The 16,347-nt window shown below is 46.4% G+C and overlaps 1 protein-coding gene across 3 annotated transcripts in view; it reads right to left on the reverse strand.

The window, feature by feature from the left end:
* Window positions 1–15,525, reverse strand: part of Drd1 (dopamine receptor D1) — a 20,379-nt gene extending 4,854 nt beyond the window's left edge. Inside the window, exons 1-2 of one of the 3 annotated variants that reach the window (XR_004115302.1) lie at window positions 15,373–15,525; window positions 12,337–14,422 (exon numbers count right to left, since the gene is read on the reverse strand). Coding sequence is in view for 2 of the 3 variants with exons in the window: in XM_031359337.1 (XP_031215197.1) it covers window positions 12,671–14,011 (1,341 nt within the window). In the remaining variant the exon portion in view is untranslated. Of the gene's footprint in view, window positions 1–11,017; window positions 14,423–14,539; window positions 14,619–15,372 lie in introns of those variants that run through there. The other 2 variants (XM_031359337.1, XM_031359338.1) reach the window with 2 other exon arrangements.
* Between the last annotated feature and the right edge of the window lie 822 nt (window positions 15,526–16,347).

Below are 16,347 nucleotides of genomic sequence, written 5' to 3' on the forward strand. Positions count from 1 at the left end.
CATCAGCACCAGCACCAGCACCAGCATCAGCATCAGCATCAGCACCAGCACCAGCACCACCAGCATCAACACCAGCACCAGCACCAGCATCAGCATCAGCACCAGCATCAGTACCAGCATCAGCATCAGCATCAGCATCAGCACCAGCACCAGCACCAGCATCAGCATCAGCATCAGCACCAGCATCAGCATCAGCACCAGCATCAGCACCAGCACCAGCACCACCAGCATCAGCACCAGCACTAGCATCAGCATCAGCACCAGCATCAGCACCAGCATCAGCATCAGCATCAGCACCAGCACCAGCACCAGCATCAGCATCAGCATCAGCACCAGCTAAGCTGATGCTGCAGATCTATCCAGAGATACTCACAGATGAGTCCACAGACACTAAAGGCATCCTGGCCCTGCATTCTTTAACGTGCCTAACCCTGCTCCCTGTTTCGACCTCCCAGCCCCCTACCCACCTCCACTCCTCTCCCGTGCCCTGCTTCTCACCCGCGAAGCAGCTACAATTAGCCCTCCTCTCGCCTAGCACTCAGATCAGCAATACTGCTTAAACATTTTTTTAACTCTGGGTGTGATAGACATAAAAAAAAAAGCTTCTTATAAAAGCTAATGAATAGACAGAGTACAGAATGAAGTCCACCTTCTCTCTGGCCTTATCCTGAGGCTTTCCTTCCTCCCCAGACATCCGGCTAAGTGCACAGTCACATTGTGCACCCACACTTAGGAGGCTGAACCTCTGCCACCTGACGGCAGATGATCTATTTGCTTTAATTTATCTGAATAGACTATTTAAAGAAGAAAGCACTCTTTTATATCGCGTTTTATCTATTTACATTAAAATGGGCTTCTGGGACTGGAGAGATGGCTCAGTGCTTAAGAGCACTGACAGGTCTTCCCGAGGACCCGAGTTCAGTTCCTAGAACCCACAGGCCGCTTACAATCATCTGTCCCTCCAATCTCAGTGGATCCGTCGCCCTCTTCTGGCCTACTTGGGCACTGCATGCACATGGTGCAGATACAGACAAGCCTGGACACATGCAATATAAATATAAAATGCTTCTTACTTCCAAGCTTAAAAAGTAATGTAGTGTCTGTACCATCTTGGAATATGCCTCTTCACTCTAGAGTACGTCATGAAAGTCTCCCCTAACATGTCAGAGCACTGCACTCCTCCCTCCTTGATATCGCCATGTACCGTGTGGAGGGTTAGAAAACGGCACAGCTTCCCTGGCTCCCCTGACGGCTCAGAGGCCTTAGAAACTACTTCATGGTCAAGTTACTCTGACCTTGCCATGTTTCTTCTCCCACTTCATCTCCTAGAACAGGGTGACCCTTTCTGACTGAAGCCTAGGTAGATCTTCAGCTTTCCATCCATTAAACGCCTCTCGCGAGAAGACGTCAACCTATCAGCACACACAGCTTTCCCACACACACCATGGTCCTCCATTTCCGCACCACAGAGAATCACTGGCAAACCACTGTCCGTTCTGTGGATCAAATACGCGCTCTAAACACACAGAGTTGCAGCCTCAAAAAAAAAAAAAAAAAAAAAAAAAAAACACAAACAAACAAAAAAACAAAACAAAAACAAAAACAAAAAACAAACAAAACAAAAAACAACAAACAACAAACAAAACTGTTGTATTGAAATACATGTCTCCCACAGGCTCATGTTTGAACACATGGTACCTAGCAGACTATATAGAAACACAGTGTGTGTTAACAACAAGTAATGAGAAAAGAAACCATGAATTTGAAAGAGAGCAAGAATGAATATGTATGAGGGTTTGGAGGGAGAAAGGAGAAAAGAAAATGATGTAATTGTAACAATCTTAACTAATTTTTTGAAAGGTACAACTTTCTGGAAGGAGTGGGTCATTAGGGACTGGCTTGAGGTTTTACAGCTCAGCTCAGCTCCTGTTCACTCTCTGCTTCCTGAGTGTAGCTGCAATGTGATCAGCCTCTGTACCCCCAAACTGTAAGCCAAAACAACGGCTTTTCTTCTTAAATGGCTTCTTGTCAGATATTTGGGCAAGTGACTAACATCCTTCCTTGCTCCTCTTCAATGGAAAAAAGGGGTTATATGTTTCTTTAAAAAAAATGTCAAGCTACAGGAAACTCACACAGTGTGACTGCATTCCTATAGATTGGTAGTAATAACTGTGTGTGTCTTTTCCTCTGGTGAACCTGTTTCTGCTTCTTCCTGTGAGCCTTTACAGGCCAGAGGAGACATTTCCTTACACTTCTATAGATCCCTGCAGTTAGTTCTTTCCTAGATTATGAACATTTGTCTCCCACTGACTCACAAGAAAGCCAGCAGGATGCTACACAAGAGGGTGGACAGGGAAGACTCGGGGAACTAGAATCACTGAGACAAATCTTGTGTATGTTTTAGAGTTTGATAACTACAGCCAAACCCTTCTCTTTATTAGCCGTATCAGTTTACATTGTTGTCCCCTACTAGAGATGCCACTGTAGGACAGAGCTTCCTCCAAAGAAGATGTTATAAATGGCATGGCACCAAGGACAAGCAAATGAGCTTTTGCTTCAAATTTTGTGCCAATGGATGCTTTCTAAAAATGTCATTTTGCTTTTGCCTTGACAGTATTGAAAATCAAGCTTTTTAAACAAGCCAAAACCACCACTTTATTGCCCCCTCCCCGGTCCCCTCTAAAAGTAGGTCCCCTTTAATCTTCTTATGTCAGTCAGAAACAGTCTGTTTATAGCTAACCTACTATGAGGTCAGTAAAATTCACAGATGTTTTGCACAAGTGTGGGTGAGCACTCCCTCCTACCCCCAGTTTAATAGCTAACAGCAGTATGTATTGAAAAAGCATCTTAGAGACCAGACGACCATTATCTTAATTACAGTCAACCTGTTTGCAAGGCTAAAGACATTTGACCTAAAAACTCAGTCTCCATACAACATGCATGTGGCTAGACAATCCAAGAATGCTCCTGTGATATTTAGCTGACATTTGGCTCCTCCCCCCACACACACCATGTAAATGCCTGAACCATTATCCAGGCACATAAATATGAGATTATCATTTGCCACCTAAATACTGTTTCAAATCCTTCCTTCAATTGTATCAGCAATAGAGAAACCTTTGCGGAGAACAACCCGTTTAACTTCAGCAGAGGCAACGCCATAGTGAAAACCGAACTGTATGTACAGTGAGCACCTTAACTAACCTCACTCTTTTTACAAAGATACTAACCCACTGATACATCTAAAATCCATTTGTCACTCACTGTGTGGCCAGCTGTGCTGGGCAGTAATTATATTTTGTTTTAAGGATACATGGCTCCCTCCAGAGCCTCCCAAGCTCATAGGAGAAACAGAAAGCAGACAGTGCAGAGGCCAATCCTACAAGGAGCAACAGGCTTCAGGGAGGCCTGAGGGAGCACAGGGAGACTCCTACCATAGGGAGTCTCGTGCAGATGAGGATGGCAAGAGGGAAGAAAAGCTAAGGACTGTCACCTGAGGGTTACCAGATGAATATGGCAGGAGCAAGGAAGGGTCCTGCCCACATCTGGCTTATTCTCCAGGTACATCAACATGGGGTTTTGCAGAAGGAGACACCATCTCAAAACAATGCACTTGACAGACTGTGGTGCAAACCTTCATCTCTGTATCATGCCCTGTATCCAGAGCACTGGCTCAACACCCTTCCCCAGCCCCATATAGTCTCCGATCTATGCATTCCCTCTTCATATCTGTACTGGCTGGCTTTGTGTGTCAACTTGACACAGGCTGGAGTTATCACAGAGAAGGGAGCTTCAGTTGGGGAAGTGCCTCCATGAGACCCAGCTATGGGGCATTTTCTACCCCCATCAAGGGGGTAGGGCTCCTTGTGGGTGGTGCCATCCCTGGGCTGGAAGTCTTAGGTTCTATAAGAGAGCAGGCTGAGCAAGACAGGGGAGGCAAGCCAGTAAGTAACATCTCTCCACGGCCTCTGCATCAGCTCCTGCTTCCTGACCTGCTTGAGTTCCAGTCCTGACTTCCTTTGGTGATGAACAACAATGTGGAAGTGTAAGCTGAATAAACCCTTTCCTCCCCAACTTGCTTCTTGGTCATGATGTTTGTGCAGGAATAGAAACCCTGACTAAGACAATATCCATCTCTACCTGTCAAAATTCCACCCATCCTGTGGCCCACTTCTGGTGCTGCTCACTTCCCAGTCCTAGAGACCCAGTCCCCACGCCCTCCATTAGCATGGTCTTCTCCATCCCACATCCCCATCCCTATCTCCATCCCCCTATCCCTCTCCCTTTCCTTCCCCCACTTCCCACCATTCTCCTATCCTCATTATAAAGCATCCCTGAGCATGAGGCAGGTACATAATCTTACTGAGATTGAGTAAATGTGTCTAGTCAAGCTGGCGTGCAAAGATTTTAGCTGAGAATAAGTCATCTCTAGATTTCCTTGAACAGCACCAGGTCAGGTCATGATTTTTGAAATTTCAATGCCTTAAAGATATGCTTGTCTTAATATACTCTATGCACCACTCAAAGACACACACTTCTCGTTGTCATTACTCATGGACCCTTTTAAAACCAACCCCTGGAGCTCTACTCTATAGGTTGGAGCTGGGTGAGCAGTTGGAGCCACATGGGATGAAGCTGATAGCCACCTAGTTTACAGTGATGGAACTATTTCATTCTGTATATGCCTAGGGAAGTGCCCAGAATAAAAGGTTGGTTTTGTTTTTGTTTTTTTAAATACACCAACTTGGAGTGATTTAGAACACTTTTTAAGAAGTTCCTTAATCAATAAGGACTATTTCCTGGTAAAGAGAATGGGTTCATAGTTAGAAAGAATCATTTTCCAGCTGTGTGACCTTGAACTTATACTCTGAGTATTGATTGAGGTGGGGATGGCAGTCCTCTGTCGGATGCATGTAAGAATAGACCAAACCCCTAAAGCAGAGCTTCGCAGCCTTTCTAATGCCACAACTCTTTCACACAGTTCCTCTCGCTGTGCTGACCCCTCAACCTGGAAACTATTTATAAGTTTGCTATTGTTACGAATTACGGTGTAAATGTCTGTGTTTTCAGGTGCTCTGAGGTGACCCTGAAAAGCATTGTTGGACTCCCAAAGTGGGTTGTCACACACAGGTTGAGAGCAGCTCCCTAAGGATGGGACTTGGTGCTGGAGTCATCCTTCCTGAGGCTCATCATACCGGAGCTCCTGGCATACCTGGAAGAGCACACATCCTTTCTCCCTACATCACACCTTCAGGCCTGCTTTGTTCGCATGTCCCTTTGGCCCAGTGTAAAGCTCCCCTAAGGCTGGGATGACATCTGATTTGTGTCCATGCCTCTTGCGTGCAGCATGGGATCTGCCCATACAAGATGTTCTCAGGAGATTACTAACTGAAAACTAGATCACGTCGTGTGTTTACAAACACACGTATACTACATAAACAGGCATATGCTAATGAGTCTGGCTACATGAATGTATGTATTCGTGTGTGTGTGTGTGTGTGTGTGTGTGTGTGTGTGTGTACACAGAAGCTTGTCCTATGATATATATGGATAATTACCTCTCTGTACAGCCGTGACAGACTTCAAGGAACTAGATAGCTCAGGCATCAAGTGAAGAATGAATCTAAACACATTAGAGAGAGCATAGTAGACTTACGCAAATAGATCAAATGCCCAAATATATCAAAAGCGTCTCCGGGGAACACAGAGAGATAATTTAGTCAGTAAAGCATTTGCCATACAAATAAAAGAACCTGACCTTGACCTCAACTAACTACATAAAACGCCAGGCGTGGTGGCACAGCTTGTAACTCCAGTACTGGGGAAATGGGGAGATGGAGTCAGAACAACTCCTGGGGTTCCCTGGCCAGCCAGCCTAGGCACCGCTGAGAGCCTTCACCTAATTAACTAATTAACTAAGAAGTTAGTTAGACAGCTCCTGAGAAACAAACTCAAGGTTGACCCCTGGCCTTCACCTATACATACATGTACCCACATGCATGCAAACTCTCACATACAAATAAATAAATACCTCTGAATAATAAAACTGTGGGGGCTGTGGTTCCATTAGAAACACACCTGCCATGTAAGCATGGTGAACTGAGACCGGATCTCCAGAGCCCTTGTTAAAAATTCAAATGTGGTTGCACATCTGTAACTTCTAGTACAGTTGTCGTGGAGACAGGTGGATCCCCAGAGCTCACTGGCCAGCAAGCCTAGACAGTTCAGTGGCCTCCGTATACATGTACACCTATAGACACACATACACTGCCTGTGTGTGCATACACACATAAGTACAGTTGCGGCTCCAACGTTCCCTGTTTCAATGCATGGATGCATTCAGTAGAGGTCTAATAAAGACACACATACACTGTGTGTGCATGCACACATAAGTATAGTTGCGGCTCCAGCGTTCCCTGTTTTAACTCATGGATGCATTCAGTAGAGGTCTAATAAACAAGCCTTGGAAGTCACATGTCTTGAATTTTTAAGAACAGACACAGAGGGCTGGAGAGATGACTCAGTGATTAAGAGCACTGGCTGCTTTTCCAGAGGATCCGGGTTCAGTTCCCCACACCCCACATAGCACCTCACAACCGTCTGTAACTCTAGTTCCAGGGGATCCAATGCCATCTCTGTGACAAGTTTTTTTTTCAATTTCAGTAAGTTTTTTTTAAAAGAATACCGGAGCATCGAAGAAAGCAAGCTTCTATCTGGCAAGGCCTATGACCTCAGCCCAATAATGGAGACTGTCCCACCTGCTTCTGATAGAGCAAAGGAGACTGTCCCATGGCAGTGTGATAGGAGACGGGGAGAAGTTAAACTCCGGCAGGTTTACCTAACATAATCCTAAAGACTAAGGAGTTGTGGGCATTTAAACACTGGCAGCAGAGAAGGACATTCCCGCAGAACGAACAGAACAGCGTGCGCAAAGGTATAAAAGCAAGAAAGGACTCCGGGCATTCACTGCACAGAGCTGGAAATGCCTGTGGGATGGCACTCATAAGCAATGACAGGCATGGGGCTGCAGAAGCCACCAGGCCAACTTTAGGCTTGGTCATGAAAGTCCTTGAACAAGTATGATGATTTTTTTTTCTAAAAAAAAATAATAATAATAACTGGAATCCATTCAAGAATGCTGTGTAAAACACAGCTCTATTTGCATATTTAAAATACCTTTCTGAGATGCAAATTAAGACTCCTTCACAAGTCAGCCCCTCCCCAGTCAGAATGGCTATCATTTTCTTTTAATTGCTGGTGATGCCGAGAGAGGGACTTTTATTAACTACAGGTCTGAGTGTAAACTGAGGGTTAAGCATTATGGAAATCACCATGCAGGTCTTGCAGAAAATCAAAAGTGGGAGGAACTACTGGGTAACCAGAGTATACCAGTCCTAGGCATGTACCCAAAGAAGTCGAAGCTCTACCACAAAGGTATACCAATCCATGTTTACTGCTGAACTGGCAATAATAGGTAGGAAATGGACCCAGCCTGGACATCTGTCAAGACACAAATATGTAAAGAAAATGTGTGCTATACATACACAATGAAATCTGACCCCATCTTAAAGAAAACTGAAATCATGAGATTTGCAGAAAAGTGGATGGAACTGCACAGCGCCAGGGTTAGCTTTAGAAACAGACTCGGAAGACAAGAACTATATTTTCTCTCATTTGCACATCTGAGATTTCAACTTTTATAGATGTGAATACTGTCTCAGTCAGGATTTGTATTCCTGCACAAAACATCATGACCAAGAAGCAAGTTGGGGAGGAAAGGGTTTATTCAGCTTACTTCCACATTGCTGTTCATCACCTAAGGAAGTCAGGACTGGAACTCAAGCAGGTCAGGAAGCAGGAGCTGATGCAGAGGCCATGGAGGGATGTTTCTTACTGGCTTGCTTCCCCTGGCTTGCTCAGCTTGCTTTCTTATAGAACCCAGGACTACCAGCCCAGGGATGGCACCACCCACAATGGGCCCTCCCACCCTTGATCACTAATTGAGAAAATGCCTTACAGCTGGATCTCATGGAGGCATTTCCTCAAGGGAGGTTCCTTTCTCTGTGATAACTCCAGCTTGTGTCAAGTTGATCCACAAAACCAGGCAGTACAAATATGTTTCAGTGGGAATGGAGGTACAGACCATGGAACTACAAAAAAGATCATGAGAAGGGGGAAAGAATCTTAGGTGAGGAAAAACATGTGTGCCCAGGGAAGCAAAATAGGAGAGGGCAGCAAAATACGGGGAGGGAGAGAACTGGAAACAAAGGAAAATGCCAGGTGCCATAAAGAAATCCTTTACTGTGTCAGTGAAAACTAATGAAAACTTTCCTCTGTTAAGGTTTCTAATAGCAAAGAGAATCTACCTGGAAAGAAACCCATCACAGTCAACATTTGCCCGCAATGGAGCTCCCATCTCATAATTTCCAACCAGAACAGATCTGAGCCCCTCCCTCAGCTCATTCCAACTATATCCTTGTTGTAGATATGCGAACTTACAGGTCATGCTAATAATGGACCCATTTGTTTAAGTGAAATGAAACACCCTGCTCCATAGCACAGTCTTCTTGGGCCCCATTGCCATCTGCCACTTTGCTATTATCTCTGTTCCCGGGGATGTGTGAGGTGGCCTCAGACCAAATCCATCCCCATGGCTGAAGACAGCTACAAATGTCAAGGGCTGATGGGGTCTGTTCTAGATGGCTCCATACATTTTTCTCATAGTGGTTAGAAGCTTAAACCTTTTTTAAATCAGAGATTAATCCTGAGCATCTAATACTATTTAAATTACAAGTCCCAAATCTTGAAGAGCCTACAGTCCAAATGCTGCTGCTATAAATCTGTGCATCCCATGAACATCAGTGTGACAAATGGCCAGGCAGAAACCTTAGTGGTATGTCTGTGCTTTGACAGGCAGTGCCCTCAGTCCCCTGGCAAATAAGCAGGTCATGTTTCCTACTTAGGAACTTCAAACAAATCTGTCCAGCTACATAATATCTGCAAAGTGTTACAATCTTGTGACCCACCATGCTGCTTCCTTCAAGTGACCTCTGTATACCAGCCACACAGACAAGCATGTGACCTCTGTATACCAGCCACACAGACAAGCATGTATACATTCACTAGCTTAGACTAGGGAGTCACTGGCTTATGATTCCTGAGACAAATTCTCTAAGATAAGGAGATTTGGTGGATTAAAATGTTGTGTGCAGATTTGATCATCGTGTAGTGGCAGCTTAAGGCAATGTTCATAACCAGGAAGACATAAAATGTCACTTGTTTCTCCAAGGATGAATAGCTACAGCAAAAGAGAGTCCCCAACCAAGTGTATACTAAAAATTAATTACATTCCATTAAAACATCAAATAGTAGATCCATTTACACTAAAGGTCAATGTTATGAGACAGTATCCCAGACTGACACACACGCGGCTTCATTCCAACCCTCAGAAAACCTGCACATTGAGCCTCATCTCCCAAAAAGGGCACACAGGCTCAGAGAAGTAAATATTCCCATTTATGCTCACTCTTATTGAAAGAGGATCCTGTACTTTCTGCATAGGGCTTGGGATAGAAAGTGGAAATGGGAAGAAATGATGGTGCACGCCTGGCTGGAGGTCACAGGGTCCCCAGAGAAAATGAAGAACTCAGGAAGTCTCTGAAGCCAATTACACACTGACCTGGTGCTCGGCCTCTGAGCCTTTCCTGAAGAAATCTGAGCAGAAGCTCCGCCCTTCCCATTGATGGACACACTCAAGTGGAGCTCACAGTAATGCTTGCTTAGGTCCCAGGGGGAGCCAGGGGCTGGCCTGTGGGAACTTCTGGTTCACTCCCAGGCCCTGAGCTCAGGCCTCCTTCCTGTGATATTTGTAACTATATGTACATTTAATGAAGGCAGCTTTTTTCCATGAAGAAGAAAGAGAAACTCTAAAATTGTCTCCATCTCGGTTAAGCATTTCACATATATTGGACATTATTACAACCCATGACTAGAGGTAAAAAATTAAATATGAGTCTTACCACAACTTTGCCTTTATACTTCTCAGAACTAACCTTCTTTAGATGGCCTCAGCCAATCCAGAATCAGAGAAACCCAGAGCACAATCTTATTCAAGGTGTGCTGAATTTTACAATTATTTAAAATCGCTTCTAAATGCACTATTGAAGGGACACTCATATGTCAGGTTTCATCGGCTCCACAATGACAACCTTGCCAAAGCACTGTAGCCTGAGGCTGGCTGAGCTTCTGCCTTGAACCTGACACTGAACCTCCAGGAGTAAAGGCATCCAGAAGCCATGAGATATGAAGAAAAGGCACAGGGTTTTTCCTAGAGCTCATTCCAGATGTGTTCGCTGAATGCCAGGGCCTGGGAGATGCAAGTGAGACTCTAAAGAGATGCCATCTGCTGTGTGATATGCCAGGCTATAAATTTAACCCTTAATTTCTACATCACCGGCAGCTGAGCCCTTTCCCTTCCTTGGATGAGCTGGCAAGTAACACTGGCAGAGTCCGTGAGTATGCCCGACAAGCATTATGGCAATCCCAGCATCACAAGCCATGCATTTTTTAGAGTGGATCATTTCTAGGATGTTTTGAAGTAAATGCCACTTGCATGCATGGTGGTTGCCCTCAGCTACAAAGCCACAACCACTCAGAGCAAGACAGTCCTTTCTCAAATTTTTATTTCATTTACAAATAATCTCTTAAAAAGAAAGAGCTAAAATGAGGACATCTTCAAACCTGAAAGAGAGAGAGAGAGAGAGAGAGAGAGAGAAGCAGAATAATTCTTCAGGTGAACCAAGGTTTCTTCTTAGAACACAGTTAAAATATAAGGAACATTTGTGGCAATGTTTTCCATATAAACATTCAAAAGCAACCAAGGGCACATAGGAGAGAAATCCCTGTCTTAAAAGAGGAGGACATACCCAAAGATGCTCTCGCTTTCTTAGCTGTCAACCTGAAGCAGTCTAAGCTTTTTAAATGGGTTTAAATGCAACAGAGCTCCACTTGGAGTTGATTTGAATTCACAAAATAATTTTATTGTATGTAAGAAAGCATACAAGCGGTAGAGCCGAGAAAACATTCAAAATATGTAACACAGACCTCTGCAGGAGATACTGTTAGGAAGCCAGTCAATCTTTTCTTCAGTTCTCTCCACATGTTGCAACTGCTTCCAAAGAACACCTTGTAAACATTTCTAACCACAAAAGAAACACTGTTGCGATGCCCCCTCCCGCAGGGACTCAATGGTACTTTTTGCAGTCCAGGCTATGACTTGGAAACTAGATTCAAAACCACAGAGGGGGAAAAAAATTAGCATTTGTGACTAGTGATGCTGATGGCTTTGTGATGGTCAACACACACCGGGAAGGGGCTCTTCTATTCCTCCCACCCACAGAAATGTATTATGCGATGATGAGGTACGGTTCATTAGCTAGTTTACCACTAACAGTAAAGACCTTTTCTTTAAAGAGAGGATACTAAATTCAGATTAAAGCACTACAAAAGTAGCCCCGTGAGCAGGCGGCTTGGTTAGCCCCGGGCAGATGAAGAGCCGATGATGAGCCCAAATATCAGAGGGGCTGCCGAGTCCTGTGCATTTACAGCTCGCTCACTGTGCTGCACATCCTAAGCCCGGACAGCCATTTGTTTATTTCAGAAAGCTATTTCAAGCATGAAATGAGAAATGACAGGGAGGGTCAATTATTTTACATAAATACAAAGTGGCATATGCTCTTCCTCGTCATCCAAAGACAAATCTAAAGTTGTATCCTTCTTGAGCTGGCTTTTACATAGATATTTACAGAAGTGCAAATTCACCCCGGGAAAAGCCTCTGCCATTTAAAACATTCAGAACACAGTAGTAGCTTCTAAAAATAAAAATAAAAATAAAAAATAAAAATAAAAATAAAAAAAAACAGATCTTTCTGAAATATTTTTAGGGGGAGAGCATTGGTGGTGTTAGTCACTTCTCATCTTGCATTTATTTGTGTCTGTGCTGAGTTAAGGAACCACCAGATGAGTCTTTGCTGTGTTCCCAGAAGTAATTCACAATTCAGAATCCCAGAGTCTACATGTTTGTTTCACTGGCTTATAAAGTGCTAGTACAATGGAGAGTTCAGTCTCAGATTTAATATTGGTTTGTTCTATTAAATAAGCTAAATATAGATTCACTATGATAAATTTAAAATATCCATATAATACAATAAATAAATAAATAAATAAAACCATTATCAACAATGCATCTGTCAATTCTGAGGGAAAAAAAGAAATTGCACTCTTGCTGTAAGGCTCAATTATTGTTGGAGAAGTTAATTAACAAAGGCATGCACCTACCTTTACAATCTGAAAACTGCTTGGACAGTTTTAGCACCTGTTTGAATACAGCAAACTCAACTCTCACACTTCCTTCCTGGAAAGTTTGATTTTTAAGTGAAGCTGTTTATAGTTGACTTTTGCCCCCCCTTTTTTAAATATATATAGTGTTCTAAGATAATGCTTCAAAAATGATTTCAGAGCCAAAGTCATTTCCCTTGTGGCTAGAGAGTACACTGGAGTCAGTGAGTTTGAGAAGCTTTGTAATTGTCCAAAAGCAGCAGAGGGATCTCCTGTTAATTCCTTAACAGCCATCCCTAGGGAACTCGTAGCTTCAGAGATGAGAATCCAATATTCAGGTTGAATGCTGTCCACTGTGTGTAATGGGCTGGATCTTTTCTAGAGAGACATCAGTGTCATAGTCCAATATGACCGATAAGGCCGGGGACAGCTTCTCCAGTGGCTTAGCCATTCCACCAGCCTCCTCCTTCTTCAGGTCCTCCGAGGAGCCCACAGCATGAGGGATCAGGTAAACCAGATTACAGTCCTTGGAGATGGAGCCTCGGGGCTCGTGGTGGCTGGAAAACATCGCAGCCCCATTGTTGTTGATGCTTACGGTCTCTATGGCGTTATTCGTTGTAGGGCAGAGTCTGTAGCATCCTAAGAGGGTTGAGAACGCCTTCTGGAAATCGGCATTAAAAGCATAAATAATGGGGTTCAGGGAGGAATTCGCCCACCCAAACCACACAAATACGTCGAAGGTGATGGAGTCAATGCAGAATGGCTGGGTCTCCTCGGAGCCGCAGAAGGGTACCATACAGTTGGAAATGAAGAAAGGGAGCCAGCAGCACACGAACACCCCCATGATCACAGACAGCGTCTTCAGGACCTTCGTCTCTCTCTTAAAGGACATCTTAAAGGAACTTTCGGATTGAGAGCACTCGACGGGGTTTCCGTTACCTGTGGTGGTCTGGCAGTTCTTGGCATGAACTGCTGCTCTCTCCAAGGCTGCGATGCGGCGGATCTGCTTCTGGGCAATTCTGTAGATACTGGTGTAGGTGACGATCATAATGGCTACAGGGATGTAAAAGCTGATGAGGGAGGACGAAATGGCATATGTCCTGCTTAGTCTTGTGTCACAGTTGTCGTCCTCGGCGTCTTCCAGGGAAGTAAAATTGCCATCCAAGGGCCATGTGGGTTTTGCCTTGTGCCAGCTCAGTTGCACTGGGATGAAGGATATGAGAACAGACAAAGTCCATGCTACACTGATCAGGATGAAGGCTGCCTTGGGGGTCATCTTCCTCTCGTACTGGAAAGGGCTGGAGATAGCCCAGTACCTGTCCACACTGATCACGCAGAGGTTAAGGATGGATGCTGTGGAACACATGATGTCAAAGGCTACCCAAATGTTACAGAAGGACCCAAAGGGCCAAAAGCCAGCAATCTCGGCCACAGCTTTCCAGGGCATGACCAAGACAGCCACCAAGAGATCTGACACAGCTAAAGAGATGACAAAGAAGTTGGTCACCTTGGACCGCAGGTGTCGAAACCTGATGACAGCGGCACAAACCAGGGTATTCCCCAGGAGAGTGGACAGGATGAGCAGCGACAGGAAGCAGGCGGTGAGGATGCGAAAGGAGAAGTCCCTCTCCACTGGCAGCCCGGCCTCATCCATGGCAGAAGTGTTAGGAGCCATCTTCCAGAAGGAAAGCACTTCCGGTGGCTTGGCCCTCGCGGTCTTGCTCAGGCTTAGCCAGACTTCCCCCAGTCACTCACCACCCAGCCCCTTGTCCAGCCCCAGCTGCTGCCCGGAGTAAAGCACAGCGATGTTCCATCAGGAGCAGCCCTGGAGCAATCCAAGCCATGCCGGTAAAAAGACCCTCTTGCGTTCCACCTGTCTCCTGGGTTCAGTGCTCCAGGTCACTGTTCCCTGGCATCGGCTGGTCCCTAGATTCCCCAAGGACCGCATAGGCTTTGAAGTATACTCTAAGGCCTCTTCCTGCTCAGCTTCAGTCACTTTTCGGGGATGCTGTCTCTTCTTCCGAGACCCAGCCTAAAATACATGCATTTCTCCTCCTAGCCCCTGGCGCCACTCTCTCCAAACGCCCTAAAAAGCAAAGGGAAATACAAAGTCGTTCAGCAAGACTCCGTACAGACCTCATATTTAGCTACGAAAAAAATCCCAACCCATCACTTCCTGGACAAGTCCGTCAAGAACACCTACCTTGCTTTTAGGGTCACTTCTCCCAAAACCCCTGGAGCTCCCACAACGAGTCCCTCGAGCAGAGCAAGTGTTCCCCTCCTCATGCAGAAAAATCTCTGGGACGGATTTGGGGAAGGAATCCCAGACCCAGGGAAGCGACGCCCCTCCTGCTACCTTGCCCACCTACAGATTGCTGCCCCGCGCCCCCGGGAGGGTTCTCGGAGCTTTCTTGGGAGAGGAGCCTCCAGGACTAATCCCTGGGGCAGCTTTCTGTCCTGTCTGAGGGAGCCCAACGTTGGTCACCCCTTTGGCTCCTCGTTCTCAGGGCAGGACCCTGAGCCTTCCCGTGGCGCCACCCGCTCGCTCCCTGTCAGCAGTGGCAGGAGCTCCAGGCAAGCACAGCAGCGAGGGCACCGGCCGGCTGGGTTCCAGCGGGGCACAGCCCACCCAGCCTCCACGTCCCCTCCCGGCCCTGGTGGTGGGCCGAGCTTGACAGAGTGGCGGGCGACAGCCACACGTGGTTTACTGAAGGCACAGCAGGAGCAGGGGTGCGGGACGCCTACCTAATCTCCGTGCCCTCTCTAGGTATCTCTGCACACACACACACACCCCGCTCGGGGACCCCGGCACAAGACAGAACCCGAGGGACAAATCCTGATGCTCAAATCAAGTAAACCTAACTCTCCCTCAGCGCCTCTTCCGGTCAACCCCAAGTTCCACCCGAACCTTGGGCTCAGAGCCGACCCTACCCACACCCACGCCCTGCTAGCCCTGGACACTGCGGGCGTCGCTGCACTTGTCTCTGAGTGTCCCGCAGCAGGGGTACGGGGAGCCCCCCGGCCGAGAATGCTCACCGATCTGGGAGGCCACGCTCCTCGACTCCGCCAATCCTGCGCCAGCTCCCGGGCCGCTCCCTCTGAGCTTCGCGCTCCGCGCTCCGCCAGCCAAGGCGCTTCTGCGGTCAACTCACGAGTGCAGCCCGTGACCCGCGCCCCGCAAGCACCCCGAACGGGGTGCCGCACGCTCAGTAGGTACCCGGCGCCCTCTGCCGGTGCCTAAGGTTTCCTGCACCCCGCCTGCGCCCTAGCAGGTTCAGATCACAGGGGCCTCAGCCAGTATGTACACCCAAGATGCAGAGCCTCGATCCTGCTTTTTCCCTGGTCCCTTCTGCCAGAGTCTGGTCAGTGAGAGACATGTCTTCCGCGCTCTGAGCTCCCTCGCTTGAAATGCCCCTAAAAACTCACAAGAGTAGAAAGTCCCTTCGGCTAGCGTTTTATTCGCTAAGCCACGGTTTTCCTTCTGTGTCACCTGTGTGCCAAGGCTGGTCACAGCATGTCAAGTTACTGTGCAAGTGAACAGAGACCTGGCATAAGCTCAGCAGCCTTTGTATCCCCCAAACACACACACACACACACACACACACACACACACACACACACACACCTTATGATGTTCGATGTCTTGCAAAACTCGTTCCTTATAGGCTTGTGAAGGCTCTGTTTCATCTGTGTGGAAAGCGATGCTCACAAAGAGTGTGGGGTCTACTCACGGTTAACACAGTAGCTAGTGAGGATGGTGGCCTGTCTGCCTGACTGTCGCTTGCACAGCCATGTCTAGTATGGAGCCCACCATCTGAACAACTACCATAGTGATAAAGTAGAGGCAGGAATATGTGGCCTCAGGAAACGTTTAGTGCACGGAGGCAACACCAGAGTGCCTTCCCATCTCTGTGAAAAGAGAGTATGGAACTTGCAAATCACTTTGCCTGGACTCCTGTGCTTACTGATGTAAAAATTAAATGGGACTTATTTAAGAGGTGAGCACCAGAT

The sequence above is a fragment of the Mastomys coucha genome, unplaced genomic scaffold (genome assembly GCF_008632895.1).
Source record: "Mastomys coucha isolate ucsf_1 unplaced genomic scaffold, UCSF_Mcou_1 pScaffold7, whole genome shotgun sequence".
Lineage (NCBI taxonomy): Eukaryota > Metazoa > Chordata > Mammalia > Rodentia > Muridae > Mastomys > Mastomys coucha.